This window comes from Mchenga conophoros, linkage group LG2, assembly GCF_057382185.1.
Source record: "Mchenga conophoros isolate Kocher_MC1m ecotype Shallow Benthic linkage group LG2, M_conophoros_male_GT1.1, whole genome shotgun sequence".
Lineage (NCBI taxonomy): Eukaryota > Metazoa > Chordata > Actinopteri > Cichliformes > Cichlidae > Mchenga > Mchenga conophoros.
Window position 1 is genome coordinate 32239268 of NC_140527.1, and position 19725 is coordinate 32258992.

At 40.8% G+C, this 19725-nt stretch overlaps 2 protein-coding genes across 2 annotated transcripts; one reads left to right on the forward strand and one right to left on the reverse strand.

Moving 5' to 3' along the window:
* Window positions 1-2161: 2161 nt before the first annotated feature.
* LOC146582349 (endonuclease domain-containing 1 protein-like) lies at window positions 2162-3898 on the reverse strand. The gene is made up of 2 exons (XM_085248319.1): window positions 3401-3898; window positions 2162-3135 (listed from the first exon to the last, which is right to left on the reverse strand). The coding sequence occupies exons 1-2, from the start codon at window positions 3698-3700 to the stop codon at window positions 2527-2529; spliced, it is 909 nt and encodes a 302-aa protein (XP_085104445.1). The 5' UTR covers window positions 3701-3898; the 3' UTR covers window positions 2162-2526.
* A 4635-nt stretch (window positions 3899-8533) lies between these two features.
* LOC146582350 (zinc-binding protein A33-like) lies at window positions 8534-17618 on the forward strand. The gene is made up of 6 exons (XM_085295635.1): window positions 8534-9223; window positions 9952-10047; window positions 11782-12015; window positions 12188-12210; window positions 12569-12684; window positions 13371-17618. Exons 1-6 carry the CDS (start codon window positions 8696-8698, stop codon window positions 13934-13936), a joined length of 1563 nt encoding a protein of 520 aa, XP_085151761.1. The 5' UTR covers window positions 8534-8695; the 3' UTR covers window positions 13937-17618.
* The last annotated feature ends 2107 nt before the right edge of the window (window positions 17619-19725 follow it).

Here is a 19725-nt window from a genome sequence, read left to right on the forward strand (position 1 = left end):
AAGGAAAGGGTTGCATGTTACATGGCCAGAGTTGTTCTGTTTTTATCTACGTCGCTTCTTTGTGGTTATTATGAGTAAATAGAAAGTTAAACGTTTTACGGAAGTAGAAAGAAACTGCTCTTTATTTGAAGTCTTATTGAATTTATCTATTTCAGACCTTAAGGAAAAGTCAAAACTAGATCTGTTAAGGTTAAACTAATTCACAGTGCACTGGCGAGACTTTACTGAGCTAAACTGTAATAAAATAGATTAGGCTGATGAATAGAAGTGCTTTCATACAAAAGTCAACTTATTTTATGTTGTCTGAGTCATGATCATATTATATCATCATATCATATCATATTATAATTATAAAAAATTATATTATTATTATTATTATCATTAATTATAAAAAAAATATTGCCATATTAGACATATTCAAGTGTTGGGCTGTTGTTGAGAGTTTCTTTTGTGCACTAGTTATACAGATATAAATCTCACTTACTGATATTTCTGATTGACTGAAGGGCTTTCTTGCACTATGCAATGAAAACAGCACTTTGACATAACCTGGCACGCTGTGTATTTGACATAAGATACTGTGTCTTCGTAGTTTTTAAATAGCGGCTAAAGTCTAGAGTAAGTTAAAAAAGACATAAAACTGTATGACACTCAGCAGTTTGGTTTGTTTGCAGGTTCTGGGTGAGCGGTGCGTGAATGTAGAACAACTACAAACTAAGCTAACAAGCCGTGTTTGTTAGCTCAGCCAGTCAAGTTGGATGAGAGAGAACCCTGGAAAGATTCATTTCTGGCCTCCTGACCCAGAACAGCTCAGTTGTGCGGCAGCTCTAACCAGGACGGCTCCACTGGTACATTTTTTGCAACATCAGGAAATGATAAAGAAAGAAACCCCCAAAAGTCAGGGTTGAGGCTGTGAAATGTGTTGCACGGATCTTAGGCAAACCAGTGTTTACTGAGACAAGAAGAAAAACAAAGATCCAAGCAAATGGATATGATTTAAATAGTGGTTCATCATTTGGCTGTTTGCCACGTGATTGTGCACATCGAGTATAGCTAGATGTGGTGCACAATGCAACAGTTCACAATGCAACACGTGAAATGTGCATCCCATTTAGCACCATGTTTTCAGTGGCTGGAAGAGCCATGCAGGAGTTGCGGTGTTGTAGCATTTTCCTACAAAGAGTCTGTATCCAGATATGTTTTCACTGTCTCTATAAGTATTAAGTCTTTGTCTTTTTAAAGAAGGCATAAAAAAGCTGTCCATCTGTCAGAAGGTCAGTTTGTTTGCAGAGTAAGGGTGAGTGGTGCATGAATGTGGAACGACTACCAGATCAGCTCCAGCGAGCCATTTTCTGCAGGAACAGGAAAGACAACAAGTAAAAAAGAACCCAATCACATCTTATTTGCGGTTCAGACATTTAAGTTTCATCATCGGCCCATCTGAACCAGAGTACGACCTCATTTATTAGAAAATAAATGTTGTTAGATAATAAATTCACTTCCTGTAGCTTTTTACCAAGTGACAGTACAGTTCCTGCTTGCTGATAAATTAAGAAATGGCCAGAAGAAAGAAGGGGCGCTTGTGGTGTTGCAGCATTTTCCTTCAGAGAGTCTGTCTCCAGCTTTATATCAAGTTTTCTATAAAAATTAGGGCTTCTTGAGATTGGAAAGATTGGAAATAACACACCAAGCACAAATGCTGTGATGCTATCTATGGGTAACCACTATTTAAACCATATCCATTTGCTTTGATCTTTGTTTTTCTTCTTGTCTCAGTAAACACTGGTTTGCCTGAGAACCGTGTTCTTTGTGTCACTGAAACTCGCTCTCTTGTGGGAACCAAATTTTCTGAACATATAAAAACTCACCATACCATATTTCGACCTTTATTTAGCAACTGTCAGTTCACAGCAAGTCTGCGGTTTATTTATTTTCTTTATGTGGTCAAATAATTCATGAGAAATTCCTCATTTCAACTATTTTTCTTTAGTTTGACACAATCATCATTAAATGTTGAACTGGGTAACGTCAGTGGCAAACCTCTGAAAAAAAGTGACCCAGAAAGCTTGTCTGCCCCTAAAATGTTTTCTATGATTTAATGCTGAAATTCACTAAGTCATTTTTGTAAAGAGGAAAAAATGAAATCAGACATTTGTATAGACTTAGTATTTATTGATAGTGTTCCAGCTCAAATGTACATTTGTAATATGTAATCAATAACTGACTCATGTTAAAACCAGTGCAGTTTTATTTAAAAGAACTGAGCGCTTGCTACTCTCTGTGTTTGGCTTTTGAATCTATTGGAGAATAAACATTAAAATCACACACTTCAGTCTTGATTAATTGGAAAATTATAATGCTATTAAATGTGAGTGAAATGACCTTAGCAGGAGGGGAAATTACATTTTTACAAAGTCAATCAGGGGGAAAAAACTATTTCAGTCCATCATGTCCTCAATAATCAAGCAGAAGCTCGATAATTAAAACTGCAGCGAGTTTATCAGAGTCCGGTCAAGCTAAAGGCTTTTATGCCTGACAGCGGTTATCAAACAGACTGATGGGCATGGCCAGTCTTTTTGCCAGGATACCCTCCAGGTTCTCTAACGGCATCCTCCTCACATCATAGCCCCGCACGCTGGGCTTCGCATTCTTATTAACCGGCACAATCTCCTCACCGCTGTTCGGGTCGTTTCTTCCAACTGCAGCACACGTGGGGAAAAACCGCTTCACATTATTAGGGAGATCAGATTTGAATGATGGGCAGCAGTAGGCAGACCACATGTATTCAGGAACAGACACCCTGTTATTAATCCAGTGGTCCCCAGATTTGTATGGCATGGCCCCGGTGATCACGTACATGGTCCCGTTGCAGAACATCTTGAAATCTCTCAACACGTCATTCTCCAGTTTGTTCCAGGGTCCAGAGTTGGAGCCCTCTTTTTGGGGGACAATGTTTGTCAGGGTAAAGGTGGCTTTCCGGTTGTCGAGGGTCTTCTGGTGCAAGCTGGGATTGAGATGACCCTTGGTAAAGCTGGAGTTCCTGTAGTCATCAAGCACCGCCTGGCTTTCAATCACATTCTGGTCGACAGGGGTTTCAAAATGCTTCATATCTGGGCTGGCACCGGAAAATGCCAACTGACAGACGGAGGAAAAAGGACATGACCATGTTTAGAAACTTTAAAAGAGTTTGCTGCTTCTGTTTGACTTAAACAGTCACATAGCTTTAAACATGACCTCATTTGAAGATGCAAATGTCTCTTTCTTCATGGGTTCACAAAAGAAAACATATATGTGACTGTGTTTTTCATACATGTGTTTTTTACGTATAATCTCTATTTTTCACCGGAAAAAAACAAACTATGAACACAACACTATAAAATAAGTGTCTGCTCCTTCTTACCTGCGGTTCATACATCCAAACGGATTTGGGTCGTTTGCCATCAGCAGGACTCAGTCTGTACGCAGAGAACAAAGGCACTCGACGCTGACGATCATACAGGCTGGCAAAGTGGTACTGGTTTCTATAGCGCTGGCATATTGGCTGATATCCTGGTGCGCTGACACCCTGTGGGGGAGTTTTATTATAGAAGAAATTAGGGCAGTGGGAGAAGTCCTTGCCGATCTCGCCAACAACCAGGCTACAAAGAAGAAGTAGAAACAGAGCTCTGATGGAGGGTTGGAGCAAATTCCTTTGAGACATCTTCTGTAACAGATGAGCAGGTCAGCTGTAGATCAGAAACAGATTCTAGTAAGCAGACGAATCCCCAGAGTAAAATAATCCACAGTTGTTGTTTGTTAGTTCTGCATCTGCAATCTAACGCTGCGGTTTCCTCATTTATACCAAGAGCGTGGTAACAGTTCTTACCCACCCACATCGACGTTTACAATCAAACTTCCCCTGCTAACGAGCAGTCAGGCTCCCTTCTGAGAATCAAGTTTGCGTCACAGATTTTTAAAAAAAATCTTGGATTCTTTTCAAATTTTAATCATTTGGAAATTTCGTCAAGGTAAATGGATAAATTTGGACCTACACACTTGTAGGAACACCTTGAGTTCTACAAATCCTGGGATTTTATTTGTCACACTATGTCAGTCTGATGACACACAACATGCACTGATGATATTAGTTTTAAAAAGAGCAAAAAACGTGTGGTAAAGTCACAGGAACAGACATTGCCTTCCCTGTTTGTTGTCTCGTACAAGTTGATTTTTTATCTTGAGTACACTTAGTCCAGAATTTTTAATAGCCAGGAGAATCTCCCTTATTATACTTTGTACCTAAAAAAGAGAAACATCATGGAAAACTTTGAGATGTGTGTCTCGTTTAAGGCAGAGCGGTGTGACATGCGATGCTTTTCATAATGAAAATCAAACACTCGTTTCTGTTACCACTGTCCTAAACCAGCTCCAGCACATGTTTAATGCAGCATCAGGTGTTTATTGACAGTCATTTGACAAATTATGTATTTATGTAATCACATGCTGTCAAATATTTCTGTTTCTCTTTCTGTCTCATTGGTTTCGGTGTAATGCAGTTTTTCCTTCTGTCATCAAAACTCCGCTCGATGTCAGAACCAGTAGGATTCTGAAAGACAAAAAAAGCTCCTCGCAGAGCTTCCCCGATTTCTCAATTGCCAAAATAGCAAATGTTTACTAGCAGTATGTGGCTTCTTTATTTTGTTATGTGCTCAATTTGGGGAAATTCTCCATTTTAGTCAGTTTTTAATCAAACAAATTATGATTCACTACATTTAGGGATTGTCAGAATGCAGAAAAAGCAAAAAATATGAAAGAAACCATGATCACAGCAGAAAACTACAGATTAGATATTTTTCACACATCTAAATGAAACACATCCTGATACTTATGTGTGAAAGGAAAGTTTGTTTTCTACAAGCTACTGGTTCTGTGTTGTAGTAATGGTTTTCTGTATGACTTTATCAGTATCTCACATCACTGGAGGAATTGTGGTTCACTCTTCTTTACAGCGTTGGTTGCAAAGAAGACGGCTTGTGTCCATCTGTTTAATCATGGACATCAATTTAAGGTCTGAAATTTCTCTGGGACATTGCAATATCTTGATGGTTTTGTTTTTCTGCCATTCTGTTGTAGATTTGCTGCTATGCTTGGGATCATTGTTTTATTGCACGGCCCAGTCATCACAATAATGGGTGCTTCCATGTTCTTTTAGAGCAAAGAGGCTTTCTCCTGATAGTCCTTCCAAACAAGACAAACTTGTTTATTCTTCTTCTAATGGTCATGACCTTTAAAATTTAACATGCTAACTGAGGCCTGTAGAGTCTGAGAGCTTTTGGGGTTTCAGCAGTTTTGCATTGTTGCGAATTTTTGGAGTGAATTTGCTGGAATTTCCAATCTTGGGAAGATTATGGCATTGTGTTAACCAACATCTGAATGCTCTAAACCTCTGCTTTTATAGAGCCGGTCATACTTGCATTTGATTAGCAGTGCCTGACTACTTCACTTTAAAAGTAGAATGGGAGGCAGAACCTTCAGCTTCCTGGCCCTCTTCTGTGGAGCCAGCTCCCAGTTTGTATTCAGGAGGCAGACCCCTCTCTACGTTTAAGATTAGTCTTAAAATGTTTCTTTTTGATATAGCAGATAGATAGTTAGATTCTTCCCACTGTCGCCAACTGTTTGTGTGATTTGGTGCTATATAAATAAATTGAAATAATTAAATTACTTCTTACCCACTTAATTCCAGTAGTAAGGACGTATTTAATTTTTCACAGTACTGCACAGGTGAAAATATATTTACATAATAACTGAAACTGACTAAATGTATACATATTTAAGATTATACATATTGGATACATATTACCTCTGGTTTTAGTAAGCCTGACCGCATATTACTTGGTATTATTCAGCCATCAAACCTCATGGAATTACTCTCTCACTATCTACAGCATTTGTGGGCATTGGGAAAATGTCATATTTACTGGTTTCAGTTTTCTATGATTTATAGGATTTTAAATGTGTGAAACACACTGCCTCTACATCTAGCCACGATTGATCTGTTTCTACAGAAATGCAGGATGTTACGGTGTAGTGAAAAATTAATACAGAACGCACACAAATGCAGAACAAAAACTATAAATGCCATATTTACTTTCACAGTGTTTATGGAGAAGTATACAAGTACAAGGACCGGTGTCTTTGTGGATCTAAAGAAAGCACATGACAGGGAGCTTAGAGCGGAACTGTGGGACTGCAAGAGGAAGTCAGGAGTGGCAGAGAAGTATGCGAGGCTGGTGTAGGACATGTATGAGGACAGCGAGACAGCGGTGAGGTGTGAGGTAGGAGTGAAATGTGGGGATGGCATTACATCAGGGAACTGACCTTCCTACTTAAGATGGTGATGGACAGGCTGACAGATGAAGTCTGGAGTCTCCTTTGACAACGGGTGTAGGGAGCAGGTGGAAGAGAGCCTAGGTGGAGGTATGCTCTAGGTGAAGAAAGGAGTGCAGGTAGGGTGGAGTGGGCTTCAGGTGTGATTTGTGGCATGATAGAAGAAAGAATGAAAGGGAGGATTTACAAGAAGGTAGGAAGACGTGCTATGATGTATGCTTTGAAGACTGTGGGACTAACAAAAAGACAGGTGGCAGATTTAAAGATGTTAAGATTTTCTCTGGATTAGAAAGGAGGGCATGCAGAGGACTGTTGTAGCAGATGGGGATGCTAGTGACAGGGTGAGATAATCTACTGTAGCGACCCCTAAAGGGAGAAGTGGAAAGAAGAAGAAGACTCACAAGCTGTTTGAGTTTTTGGGCACACAAAAGTTTAGACGTAATCTCACCTCTCTGAGAAACCCCTAAATAATCTTAGAAATGAGACCATTTGTTGAGAAAATGTTTTTAATATTCATGAGAAAACCACCAGAATGGAAAACTTGTTATAATATTTATTATATCGCCTCCCTCCCAAAATATTCTGATAACTAATTTGTGAAATGGATACAGTTTACAACAAGCTGGTCTCAAATTTAGCGTCTGGAGGAAAAAATCCAGGAGAAAAGGAGCAAATACTGCATCAGTCCTTATCTTAAAAATGCACCTGGTAGACTGATCATCGGGGCCATCTACTGAGCACTCAGAGGAACAACAGCAGGTGGCAGGATGACCTACATGACCCTGACATTAATCATGCAACGTGTATAAAATTGACTGAGACTAATAAGACTTTATTTGTATTAGCGTGTAATCCATGGACAGGCAGGGATATAATTTTAATTGAAGAACGCTGGCAAGAGTGTTTTTTTTTCTTGGTGTCAGCTACTTTCCCTTCCCTTCTTCCTTGCTCTGTGTCATGCTTTGCTGACTGGAAGGCTGTGTGTGTGTGTGTGTGTGTGTGTGTGTGTGTGTGTGTGTGTGTGTGTGTGTGTGTGTGTGTGTGTTCTTGGGGATAACCTGGGGAGACAAGTTTAATTTAAATCCCAATTAAAGGCCAAATTGAAGAGCCCTTATACGTGTACGCTAATGCTCTCTTACATGAGTATTAACACACATTTATTCAGTGCTGTCTATATTAAGTAGCTGCGCCTCTACAGTGTAATGCAGTCAAATCCATAAATGCCATGAATGGGACTTGATTACACCGTCACTGTGAAAACATGTAGGGTAAAACCTGTGATGTATATGTGAAGAAGGAAACTCAAATGCATTTCAATGCTTCAAAACTTAGTTTCAATCTTCAAAAGCCTTTAAATGCTTTTGATTCTGTCTGAGATGGGTGTTGTTCCAAAAAGCGATCATCTGATTTCTAATGTCTCTGTATGTTTCCATGTTTAATGTCTTTACTTATATTTGTAAATAGACTGTGATCAATAGGATTTAAGAAGAGATTATACATAAAATATAGAAATTAGTAAAAGTATTTCTGCGTTATTGTAGCTGCATTGTAATGAATCCAGCCCCTTTTGGCCACTTAAAACATCTTTATAGAGCTATGATGTCATAATTGTTGCAATTTATGCTGCCTTCTTGGCAAGACCTTTAAAAAACCCTACATTTTTAATGTCAATAAAAACTTTTTCGGTGGATAAATAAAGGATAAATAAAAGCAACTATGGCAAACACTAATTGCAGATTTTACTTTATGACAGGAATTATGTTTCTGTCTCAAAATGACTTGATATGCTCAAAAAGAGATAGGTTTGCCATATGTTTGTATGAGTTTATAGGCCAACTTATTCAGAGCTGTTTATATACGGGCAATCGTTTTTTGGAAAATACGGGAAATCACTTTTTTGTTTGTGTCGTTTACCCTACTACACAGAAGTTTCCGCTCACACGTTTCTGATTTATTTCCTGTAAGTGTTTAATAATTTAAAAACTTATAAACCAACAAGTAAGACAATTGGTACAACCCCCTTTTAAAAATTCCGCGTATATTTCCTCGCAGCAATAACGTGACCTTTCTTGTTACTGTTCTCTTCCTTCTAAGAAACCCTCTTTCGCTCAGGGCAATCATAAACACACTGCGCCCTTTAAAGGAGCCCTTCATCACGCCCAGCCGAGCGTGTTTCTACACGCCTTTGGTCGCTTCCGTGAAAAAAGTCGTACTGCTGTCAGCGTCAGACCACTCCCTCTCTGAATGTGAACGGAAGAGCAGTTTAGTCTTCTTTCCCTGTCACAGTGTTTCCCACAGACGTGTCTTCTGAGAAGTATGAGCGCAGTAAATGATGGCGGAGGCCAGCGCGCTTGAAGAGCTACAGTCGGAGCTCACCTGCCCGGTGTGTTTGGAACTCTTCCGTGATCCCGTGATCCTTGAGTGCGGGCACCACTTCTGCCAGGTGTGCATCATCCAGTGCTGGGAAGCTAAGGCGGACGAACTCTCGAGTTGCCCGAAGTGTAGAAAGTCGTGCGCCCGGAAACTGCGACCCAACTCGCTCCTGTGCAACGTGGTGGATAGTGTGCGCAGAGCCCGTGCCATGGACGCGGCCGCGGGGATGTGCGTGTGGGACCACGAAGGTACGCTGGAGATGCCCGAGGACCGCGAGCGGGGTTCCAGCATGAGCAGCGTGGCCTCGTCCATCGGGCACTGGCCACGCCTGGGAATGGGTTTGGATATGTGCGAGGAGCACGAGGAGAAGCTGAAGCTCTACTGTGAGGATGACCAGCTTCCCATCTGCCTAGTGTGCGGGATGTCTCGAGACCACAAGAACCACAATGTCATCCCCATTACAGAGGCTTTTGAAAGCTACAGGGTACTGTTTTGTTATTGGCTCGTTTTTAAGGCTCCCGGTCTTCCAAAAACTTAAATCAGGCATACACAGACATGGTATTGAGATTTGACCAACATAATCACCAAATTTGATTTATTTTTCTACTGTATTTTTTTCCCCTCTATAGTGTAACAGCTGGAGCTTCTAGATAAAACAAGCAATCAGAGTTTCAAGGAGTGCCATACTTTACAATGCTTATTGGACACTCCTCTTATTGTACTACATTACTGTAAGTTTCACAAGTATTCCTATAAGTCAAGTCAAAACTACTTTTTTACTACAAAACTCAACTGCTCTAATGTAGCAAGCAGGCTTTTCATATATGTAGCAGTTGTGCTTTAAAGAGCACACTCCCTGTCTGCCCCAGGAGCCTTTGGGTATTTTTGTGCATTACAGGAATTCAGCAGGCCTGTGTGAGCTTTACTACCTTTCAAACCTGGCAGCTGACCTTCATCATGTTGTTTGGAGACCCGCTCTGAGAGGCCTCTCTGTGTGTCTTAACATGTTTAAGCAGTGCTAAATTCCAGCTTTGTTAGATTTTTGGGGTCAGGGCGCTCAGTTGAGGATTGGCGGATGTATGACTCCCATTAAAGACGGGACGTTGTTCGGACTGACGCACAAATCAAATTAACTGTTGATTGAAGCGTAATCTGGTTTATATAACCTCTTCTCAACAAACATTTTTATGTGATTATCTGTTTGTCCTGCAGGGTAAGCTGTCTGTGGTTCTGGAGAGGGTTCAGGTGCAGACACAGGAGGCCACACTCTTCCAAAAACAGACCAATGAAAAGATCCTCCTCATTAAGGTATCACGTCTCTGTGTGTGCTGGCTGTTTCTTTGTGAAGCACTGTGAAAGAAAAACACTCCAGTGTGTTTGTCCTCTAAATATAACCAGAAATTCTAGCGGCCAGGCAACATTCTGACGCATTCCTCCACCTTTACCTGTCAAGACAGAGGGATGACTGGTGGTACTAATGACTGGTGCTGACACACCATGTTCTTACTCATCTTTTATTTAGACGTGATGATTATCAGGAGCTCATCCTGGACTAAAAAGGGAGGTTCATGAACATTCATACACATCATTTTGTGTTTATCTTCGTCATGCGCTCTTCTTTCACAGGCTGTGCATGTGCCCTAACTGCTTCATGTCACACAGCTTGCGAGGGAACTCAGCTGATAGAGTTTCGACAGGCACAGGAAGAAGTTCACTGAAACGCTCGCTGTGTGTGTGTTAAACACACATATGAGGGTAGTGTTAGAGAATGCACTGGAGCATTTCTGCCGTGGCAGATAACTTCGTCTAGCTCTGCTCCAGGTTATCACAGACCGTTTCCTTTCCTATCTGTGTGTTTAAATGTGTCAGTGGGTGTATTTTCCTGTCTGTCTGTTTGACCCAGTTTACATGCAGATTCACAGATTTTTTTTCTTCACTTCTCCCTTTCTCTGTCAGTATGACAGGATGTGGTTGAGCAGAGGAAGTTTGTCAATTTTTCTTCTCTGTGTTAAAAATACAGACATCTAGCTATCTATCTATCTAGCTATCTATCTATCTAGCTATCTATCTATCTAGCTAGCTAGCTAGCAAAAACTTTTATATCTCAGTAAGATATAATAATTTGTGCCACATATGACATAAAATGTATCGTCTCCTCATAACAAATACTGATTTTTCCTATTTAATGAACCACTTCTGGTCTGAATGGTCACAGTTTAAAGTTGTTGATTTAATCTGTTGAACATAAGATTGTAGTCATATTTCCAGAGAAGAAAAAAAAACTGTATTTTTATTCAATAATAACAGTAAAATAGGACACTTCCGGTTTTAGTGTCACACCATTGCTGTCAATGAGAATTAAGTGTGTCCTCATTTTCACTGACACGCAACAGTTAAAAAAATAATAATATACTTGTTAAATAATAATAACTCTCTAATAATAAACCCTATTAAAACAACAGTATGTAACAGAAATTTCAATTGTGACAAAATAAAACTGAACCCCACCGTTTGTCACAGCATAGCTCGGTATTTTTCCACCCCAGGAAGAGCTTAAAAAGACTCAGAGATCGTTATCATACAAACTCTAAAGCAGTTAAGCATTTTGAAGACAGACTTGGTTTCTGTCAGCTTTAAGGGGCATTTTTGAGTCGTGCTATTGCTTTAACCTCCTAAGACCCGAACTCTTTCATGGCATGCATTTTTAATTTCTTTTTGCTATTTGGGGGACGCGATTAAAAAACAAAGAGTTATCTTTTTATCTGATTTTGGTCTACAAGGGCCAGAGATCCACATATGGGGACATTCGTTTTAAATTTCGATAAAACAGTGGCAGTATAATGTCCTCGTAAGAGACATCAGGCCCTTGTAGAGCAAAATGTAGTATTGTGGTCTAGACAACCCAAAATTGGATGTCCACATATGTGGACGCCAGGTTAGAGGAGGTTAAAAAAGAAAAAAAGTTGTACAAATCAGCTGTGCTTTACCTACTGACTGGCAAAGTTCTTGCTCTCTGTGACCAAATTCCTCGCTGCATTTCAGGAGCGAGCGGGAGATTTGGAGGAGCTGGTCTCTGCAGAGTTTGGCCGTATGAGGGAGTTCCTCGTTGAGGAGGAGGAGCGCATAAAGGAAAAACTGCAGAAGCAGAAGGAGGAGAAGCTTCAGCAGCTGGAGGAGGCGCTCACTCAGTCCACGGAGCAGATCAGCCAACTGGAGATTACAGCCGATAAACTTCGGCTCAAACTTAGAGAAGAAGAAAATCCTGAGCAACTCAAGGTGAGAGAAGAAGAGACGGGGCAGAGGAGAAGGATTTATGGACGAGCTACATATTTCTCATAATCTTTCAGTATACTTTGCTAATAACTGGAGCACATATAAAAGAATACTGAATAAAGAATGAATGGAAGTCCCATGTTTGTAATCACAGGCCTGTTTTTATCTGTTTCAGGGGATCAAAGATTTTATTGGAGGGTGAGTACTACTGTAATCTTATCCAAGAAGTTCTGTCAGAGCTAATCAAATATCTAGGCCATCTTCTCATTTATCTCATCATGACTTTTGTCCAAAAGTCACAAGGCAATCACGTCCGTTTTGAGTTGTTTTCGAACAGAATGAGAGGTTGTGATTGTTCCAGCTAGAAACACATTTTTTTCAGTTTCAAATTTCATTTCAAATGTGGAGAGTAAAGGTTTCGTTAGTTTCTTCTTAAATGAAGGTTACTTGTACTTACTTAAATACTTCAAATATGCTATAAAACACAAGTTCACAAGCATATAGTTTTGGATGTTTCATAATCTTTAAAACGACTTTCTTTCCCTCTCCCTCTCAGGGCAGAGAGCTTGTTTGAGCGCCCTGCAGAGATGGCTGTGGACCTGCAATCTGGAGACTTTCTGGGACCTCTCCAGTACAGGATTTGGAGGAAAATGAGCTCAATTCTTCAGCCAGGTATAAAGATAACACACATCATGCAAACCAAGGTCAAGAGAACAATAGTGCTCATTAGTCATTAACTGCCTAGTCTGGAAAAAACACTGACGCAGCGCTTGTAGCCTCTAGTATCCTTCAAAAACCAAAACCACAGGCCCCAATACAACAAATCCAACTTCAAAGCCCCCGCAGAGCAACAGAAGGCCTTATACAACTGATTTCACAGACTCACTAATGCTTTTTATGACAAACAGTGGTGTGACATCAAAATTTGTTGGAATACTCCTTTAAAAAGATTTGGCTGCGTCTAGAAAAGACATATTTGTGATTCAACTCATTGTTCAGTCTCGTTTCAGCCTGCTCTGACTGGCAGTGAGTTTCAAGCGTGACTCCATTTGTTCTCTGAATTTAACCTCTTTGTTAGTCGAGCGTACACATGCTTACTTTGGGTCTGTGATGACCTCAAACATCACTGCTGTAAAACCAGGCTGCTCTCCAGAAATTTATTTAATCTCTGGATACATCGGAGCCACGTTATTTATATTTAATTTGCGTCCATGTAGCTGATGCTCGTCTTACACTAATTGCGCAGGCTGGCATTCAGTATCTTGCTGAAGGTCACTCCAGAGGAGTTTGGGTGGTGTCAGTTCTTGTAAACATGTTTCACCTTCATTGGTTTGTCTCTGTTTTTCATGTCCTCCCAGCTGTGACACCTGTGACCCTTGACCCAGACACAGCCTACCCTTGTCTGTGGGTTTCCCCGTGTCGCACCAGCGTCCAGGTAGGAAAACTACAAGCGAACCTGCCCAACAACCCCGAGCGCTTCACCCGCTACAACATTGTCCTGGGCTCTGAAGCCTTCTCTTCAGGCAGACACTACTGGGAGGTCGAGGTAGGCTCTAAGACGGCGTGGGGACTGGGTGTGGCCACAGCTTCCGTCAACAGGAAAGATGAGATCAGCCTTTGCCCGGATGATGGTTTCTGGACGCTGGTGCTGAGGGACAGCGGAAACGGCACCAGCGAGTATGAAGCTTGCACTGACATAGAGGAGAACTTATTATATCCCTCCAAACCTCCGAAGAGAGTGGGGATATACCTGGACTACGGTCGTGGCCTAGTGTCGTTTTATGATGCTGGAGACATGAGCCACCTCTTCACATTCAATGATGCAAAATTCAAAGAGCCTGTTTTCCCCTACTTCAATCCCTGGCCGATCATCAACGGACACAACCGGGAGCCGCTCACCATAGTAACGCCACACTGGGGATAGATGGCCTTTTTTTCATCAGAGAACCAACACTGCGCATCAAACGGATTCAGGATCAAACTGCAGACTCTGCTGCTAATCACTTTAAGGGACTTGTCTCATTAGCATTCACACATCTGTCTTATTACAAGGACTTTTTAGGGGTATGACGACGGTCTTGTAAGGCTGTCAAGCTGTGGATGAAACATCAGAAGGACAAGAAAGGCGACACTTCAATCAATCTAGCTGCAAAGAAAGTACATGAAAAGATAATCAATGAACTGTTTAGCTAAAACCTAATCTGTTTGATCCATTATTCCTCTGTGTGCCACCGAGCTCCGTTGCTGTTTGACAAATACTGTTATAAACACAACCTGACACAGTCTTTTATTGTGGTGAGCACACACACTGGTTTTATTCTCAGTCAGTCGAATGCACATCTTCCTTCTGATGGATATATTCAGCAGTGCACCTAATGCATATTAATCTGCACCTAAACTAGTTCCAAACAGATGACTGTGTCTTCTTTTTGAGTAATTTTTGTTGAAACACAGACATTTAAAGAAAACATTTTTGACATTTTGTATTTTAACGTGAGTTTTTATAACTATGATATCAAAACATGGTTTGTTTTGGCTTTTTTAACTGGATTTTCTAGCAAAGTTTTTAATGCTTTTTGTATTTTTTTTAAAGTACTTTACAGAAAGCATATCTACTGCTATCATTCGGCACATTGTTTGTGTTTCATCTAACAATGCAATACCATTTTTTTTTTTTAAGGTATTCAGTTGTTTTATCTCAGTGCCATTGAAAACATAATGGGTGTAGTATGTTATGACAGTATGAGTTCTGCAGTATGATTCGTCCACCACCTTCATATTTGTCTAACACTAATCTGAAATGTAGTTTACTAATCGTCTGTTTGTATCCTCGGAGTTTAATGTTGTAAAGCAAATGTAATGTGAAGTGATAGTCACCAATGTCTAGATCAGGGGTCGGCAACCTGCGGCTCCGGAGCCGCATGCGACTCTTTAGTCCTGCGGCTCCGCGTGGTTTTGGAAAATAAATTAGAAGTATTTAGCTGAAGTGTATTTTATTTATGTTAGTTCTTTTTTTAACTTGTAGTTCTAAATTGGAAGATTATTGTGATATTGAAATATAAAAATAAAATTATATTCTATTATTTTTTTCATCGCTCAAAATAAGCGTCACACTCGTGGAAGCCGGTATACCCGCCGAAACGCCGTGCATCTATCGAGACTTTCAACCCCAGGTAGGTCAATTATGGATCTTCGGATCCACATGATGTCAGCAGCTATTCTCCACCGTGTGCTATGTTAAAAACAAACGCCGCTCACGCCTCACAGATGACAGCTTACAGTCCTGCGTAAAGATGAAAGTGACTTCGTACAGCCCCGATTTGCAGACGCTGTGCGCAGAGGTTCAGGAGCAGAAGTCCAATTGTAAACATATCACGGCAGACCCGACGATGTTTGCATGAACATGCTTTTCAGCATGTCTTTATTGACCACTTTTCACACACGGTTGCTGACACATACAGCAGGCTGTAGCTTTTCAGCTCACAGCCTTACGCATACCAACACAACAGCACAGACGTAAAGGCGGCGAGGCGTGATTGCGGGTCCGCTCAGGTGCGTCCGCCTCCCCTGCAGCGGCGCTGCAGACCACACCCCGCTACACATATTAACCAGGTAAAATACATATTTAGGCAGAATTTTGCAAATATCTATTTTTCATTTTTTAGCAGCATAGTGCTTTTTTTCCAATTATTTTTTAAAAGTCAGGTCAAGGCTCCAAAAGCCCAAAGGCGATATAACAGTTTTTGTTTGCTACATGGATCATTTTAGTTCAGCTGGGTGTCTTTCCTTTTGTTATATTTCTTTAAGAGTTCAAAATGTGTTACTTACATAAATAAAATGTAATTTTCTCTGTAGCACTTCAAGGATTTCATAAGCAACACACCTTAGTTGTTCAAACAAGGCATAAAGGTAAAAAACAATATATACAGTGTTATCTTCATTTTAGATGTCAAAAAGTATTTGACATCTAAAATGTCAAATACCCAGTGTTTTCTTTTGCGTGGAAAACCAGGTCCAAATGGCTCTTTCGGTGTTAAAGGTTGCTGACCCCTGGTCTAGATAGCTGACATGAGAGTTTTAGGGTATAATTAACTTTGATTGCACATGTAGTACCAGCAGAGGGCAGCCAAAGCTAACTTCGAATGAAGCAACTTTAAAGCATTTTTGTGCAACATATGAATGCCACCCTCATGAAAATGCGACCCACTGGAAGCTGTTAGATGAAGATTTTAAAAATGATCAGCTCAGACAAATTAGAAATATGCTGCAAGTGGTAAAACATAAACTTAAATATCAAGAACTATCCACAGACTGTATAGGAAAGATGGTTGTCATCTGAAGGTGCCGGTATGAATGTGAGTCCGTTGCTTTTAAGAAGTGATGTGTTATAATGTGTAACTTTAAACACTGCCACTGAAATACAGTGCTGTGCAAAAGTCTTGAGCCACCCCTTGATTGTTTATATTTTTCTAGGAATTTGGGAATTTAATGAAGAAGAAGGAAAAACCAAGTTTATACAGTTCTAACAAGATTGAAAGTCAACTTATGTCATAAAAATCTTTATTTTCTAACACAGCCTGAACTGTAGTAGGCCAGCCTTGTTGTAATTTCTTAGTATTCAAAGTAGTATTCAGGAATAGTTCTCCAGGCTTCGTGAAGGACATTCAGAGCTCTTCTTCGGATGTTGACTGGATTTTTGTGTTGTTCTCTGTTGGGATGATCCCACACTGCTTCAGTTATATGCAGGTCAAGATGGGACTGCATGGTCGAACAAAATCTGACGTCTTCTGACTTTTCCATGTTTATCGTTCCATCAATTTTCACAAGATCTCTGAAACCTGAAAACCACGACAGAGCCAACGATGTGCTTTATGGGTGGCTGTAAACCAGAACGACAATTAATTTGACCAAGGGGCACCATGAGAAACTGGGACTGTTGTGGAGGGCTGCACCAGTGCAAAAGTACAGTTTCTCATGTGACCCACGTGGTAAAATGTTGCAGAAGTGTTCATGTCTGCTATAGATATTTACTGTTACCCTGCTCTCCTGATCTCCTCCGTACATATTGCTAACAATCATTTGAAGGTCCAGAAGCATCTCTCTGGTCCTGTGTCATCTGCATCTACAGTTCATCTGCTGTAGATGGTTTTTTGGCCCAATTTTCTCAATGTGTTTAAGGACAGTGATTCAAGCTTTTACACAGTGTTACATTCTTCAGTATTACATTATGATAAAAAAAACGAACACTGAAACTTCAAAACATTAAAGCAAGGATGAAAACTCACTGGAGAAGAAAGCTAAATGAAATAAAAGTGAATGAATAAAAAGACAGTCAATAGTTTCTGATATAAAAACCTTTGTGGACTTTATTGTGATTATTTCTTTGTTGCTGATGATGCGTCAGAGAGATTTCATTTAACATGTATCACAATATAACACAACAACCCTCAACCAGTGGAAACAAACGTCATTTTTGACACAAGCTCAACAAAAGCTGAACATTTGAGTCACAACATTGTGTTAATCAGTTGATTACCTGTATCCTACCCGTGGTTGAGTTTGGTGTTTACCTGTCACAGATACGCTCTGTGTTCTTCTTTCACTCTGCAGTTAAGCAAGGTTAATGAGTCCTCTCCTGCCAGTTGAGCAATTCGGTAATCTGTGACTACCATTACGACCAAATAAGTAATGAGAATTAGTCTGACCTGAATAAAATGTACCTGTTCTGCCTGTTTAATCTCTGTGTGTCATCTGCATACATTACTCACAGACTGCGGGACTGACCTGTCAGGGCTACGTACAGCCTTCAGTCGAACCCTTCTCTTCTCTAACTGTTCTGATCTGTAATTAGATATTATTACAGGCTGATCGACACGCAGTAACACGAGCCTTCACGTCTACATTATTGCTCAGCTGGCCCTCCCACTGCCATTCATCACATCTTTGAGTTTCTTTAAGGTCAGATAAGCCTGAGATGAAAGAAAATGAACAAACACACACACACACATTTTTTTCCCTAACCTCTAATTTCTCTTTCCATCTCGTCCATTCATTCTTCATCTTTCCTCGATCAGATGACGGGTCTGTTCCCAAAATATGAGCCGCTATTTTTAACCCTCAGTCGTGTAACTTGGCTTTTCTGTAATGGATCTCTTTTCTGCCTCCACTCAAGAATTTGTCTCTCCATCTTATCAATAATCAATGAGGAGAGGGGCTAAAGAAAGACAGCCGAAAGACAGGGTTAAGATGATTAATGGAAACCTCATTAGGAACTGGAGAGAAGTGAAGCTATACATTATCAGCGCGTCTGGAGAACGCACACTATCGGAGGTTAACTGGAGATGCGAGGGGCAGAGCGGCGATGGAGGGAGCTTTCAGGGGAGGCAGTTAGGAACAAAATGAGGGGGGGGGGGGGGAGTGAGATGCATCATCAGCTCAAAGCTGCTAGTGAAATGGACGGGGTTGATTGATGGGTTTTATTTATAGAAAGATGATGCTTTTAGTGGAATTAGTTGCTTTAGAACACCAAAAGGCTATGGAGTTGTTTCTAGCGAGCTGAAAAGCACAACATTACATGCTTATGAGAACATTCGTGTCTAAAAATAGGGGTCAGTGGTTACATGTTCACCTGTGCATGCACGTGTGTGGGCTCAGCCATGCTTGGTGGATGAGATTATGCATGCAGGTTTCCCTGAGGTGATGTGTTATTGCTCACTGAAAGCCTTTCATCATCGTATGGCTGCTGAGGTTGGTTTTTTGTTTGTTTGTTTTTTTGCAACTCTTCATCTCTTTCTATCTCTCACTGTTTCTAAATGAATAGCTGACCTGGGCACTGCAGAAAAACATCCAATTTGTTTTACAACAAAGGCTTCAAATGTGACAAGGGGATTGAGGGCAGATAGATTGGGAGAAAGAGACGAGAAGAAGGAGAAGCACAGGGAGCGACGAGGATTATTGTCAGGGGGAAATGATGGTGATAAGAAAGAGAAAAAGATGGGGGGAAGAAGGATTCTGGGAAAAAGATTGAGATAAGATGGGAAAAGATGAGTGTAAACGACCGGGAAAACACGAGAGAATAACGAGATTACGGGAATTATAGGGAAGGAAAGGCAGATTTTTATAAAGCCTGTGTTTGAGGTAGAGAACCCGGCAGAGAGGAGGGAAGTTTACCTGTGATGAAGGGGAAAAGGTGGAAAAAGGGGAGGAAGAGAAGGAGAGAGAGAGGTCAACGCACTACAGGTAGAAAACGCGAGGGAGCTAAAGTTCGGGAGGTATAGAGTGTCACCTAAATTATCTGGAGATAGCAAGTGGGGGCAGAGGTGCTGGAACTCAATCCCGGAGCCAAGACAGCAGCTGATGATAAAAACCTCCTCACCTGAGAGAGATGGACAGAAGCTTGATGAAACTCTGAGGAAAAGAACTGGAGGAAATACTTGGAAGGAAAGGAGGAAGCAGGAGAACATTTGAGCCGTAGCATTTTAACTCCTTTTGTGTTTCCCGGGACAAAGAGACAGCTGCAATCACTGCGTGAAGGGGACTGAATTTTTAACACATTTTTCAGAGTTTAAGAAAAGAAATCGGTCCAAGCTGACTTTTTTTTGTGGTGGGAGGGGGAGTTTTATTACACTTAAGACATAAAGAGCTAGAGCAGAGGAGAGGAGAGCAGGGGAGAGGGAAGCGAGAGGGGGAGGGAGGGGGAGGGCGAGCGACGAA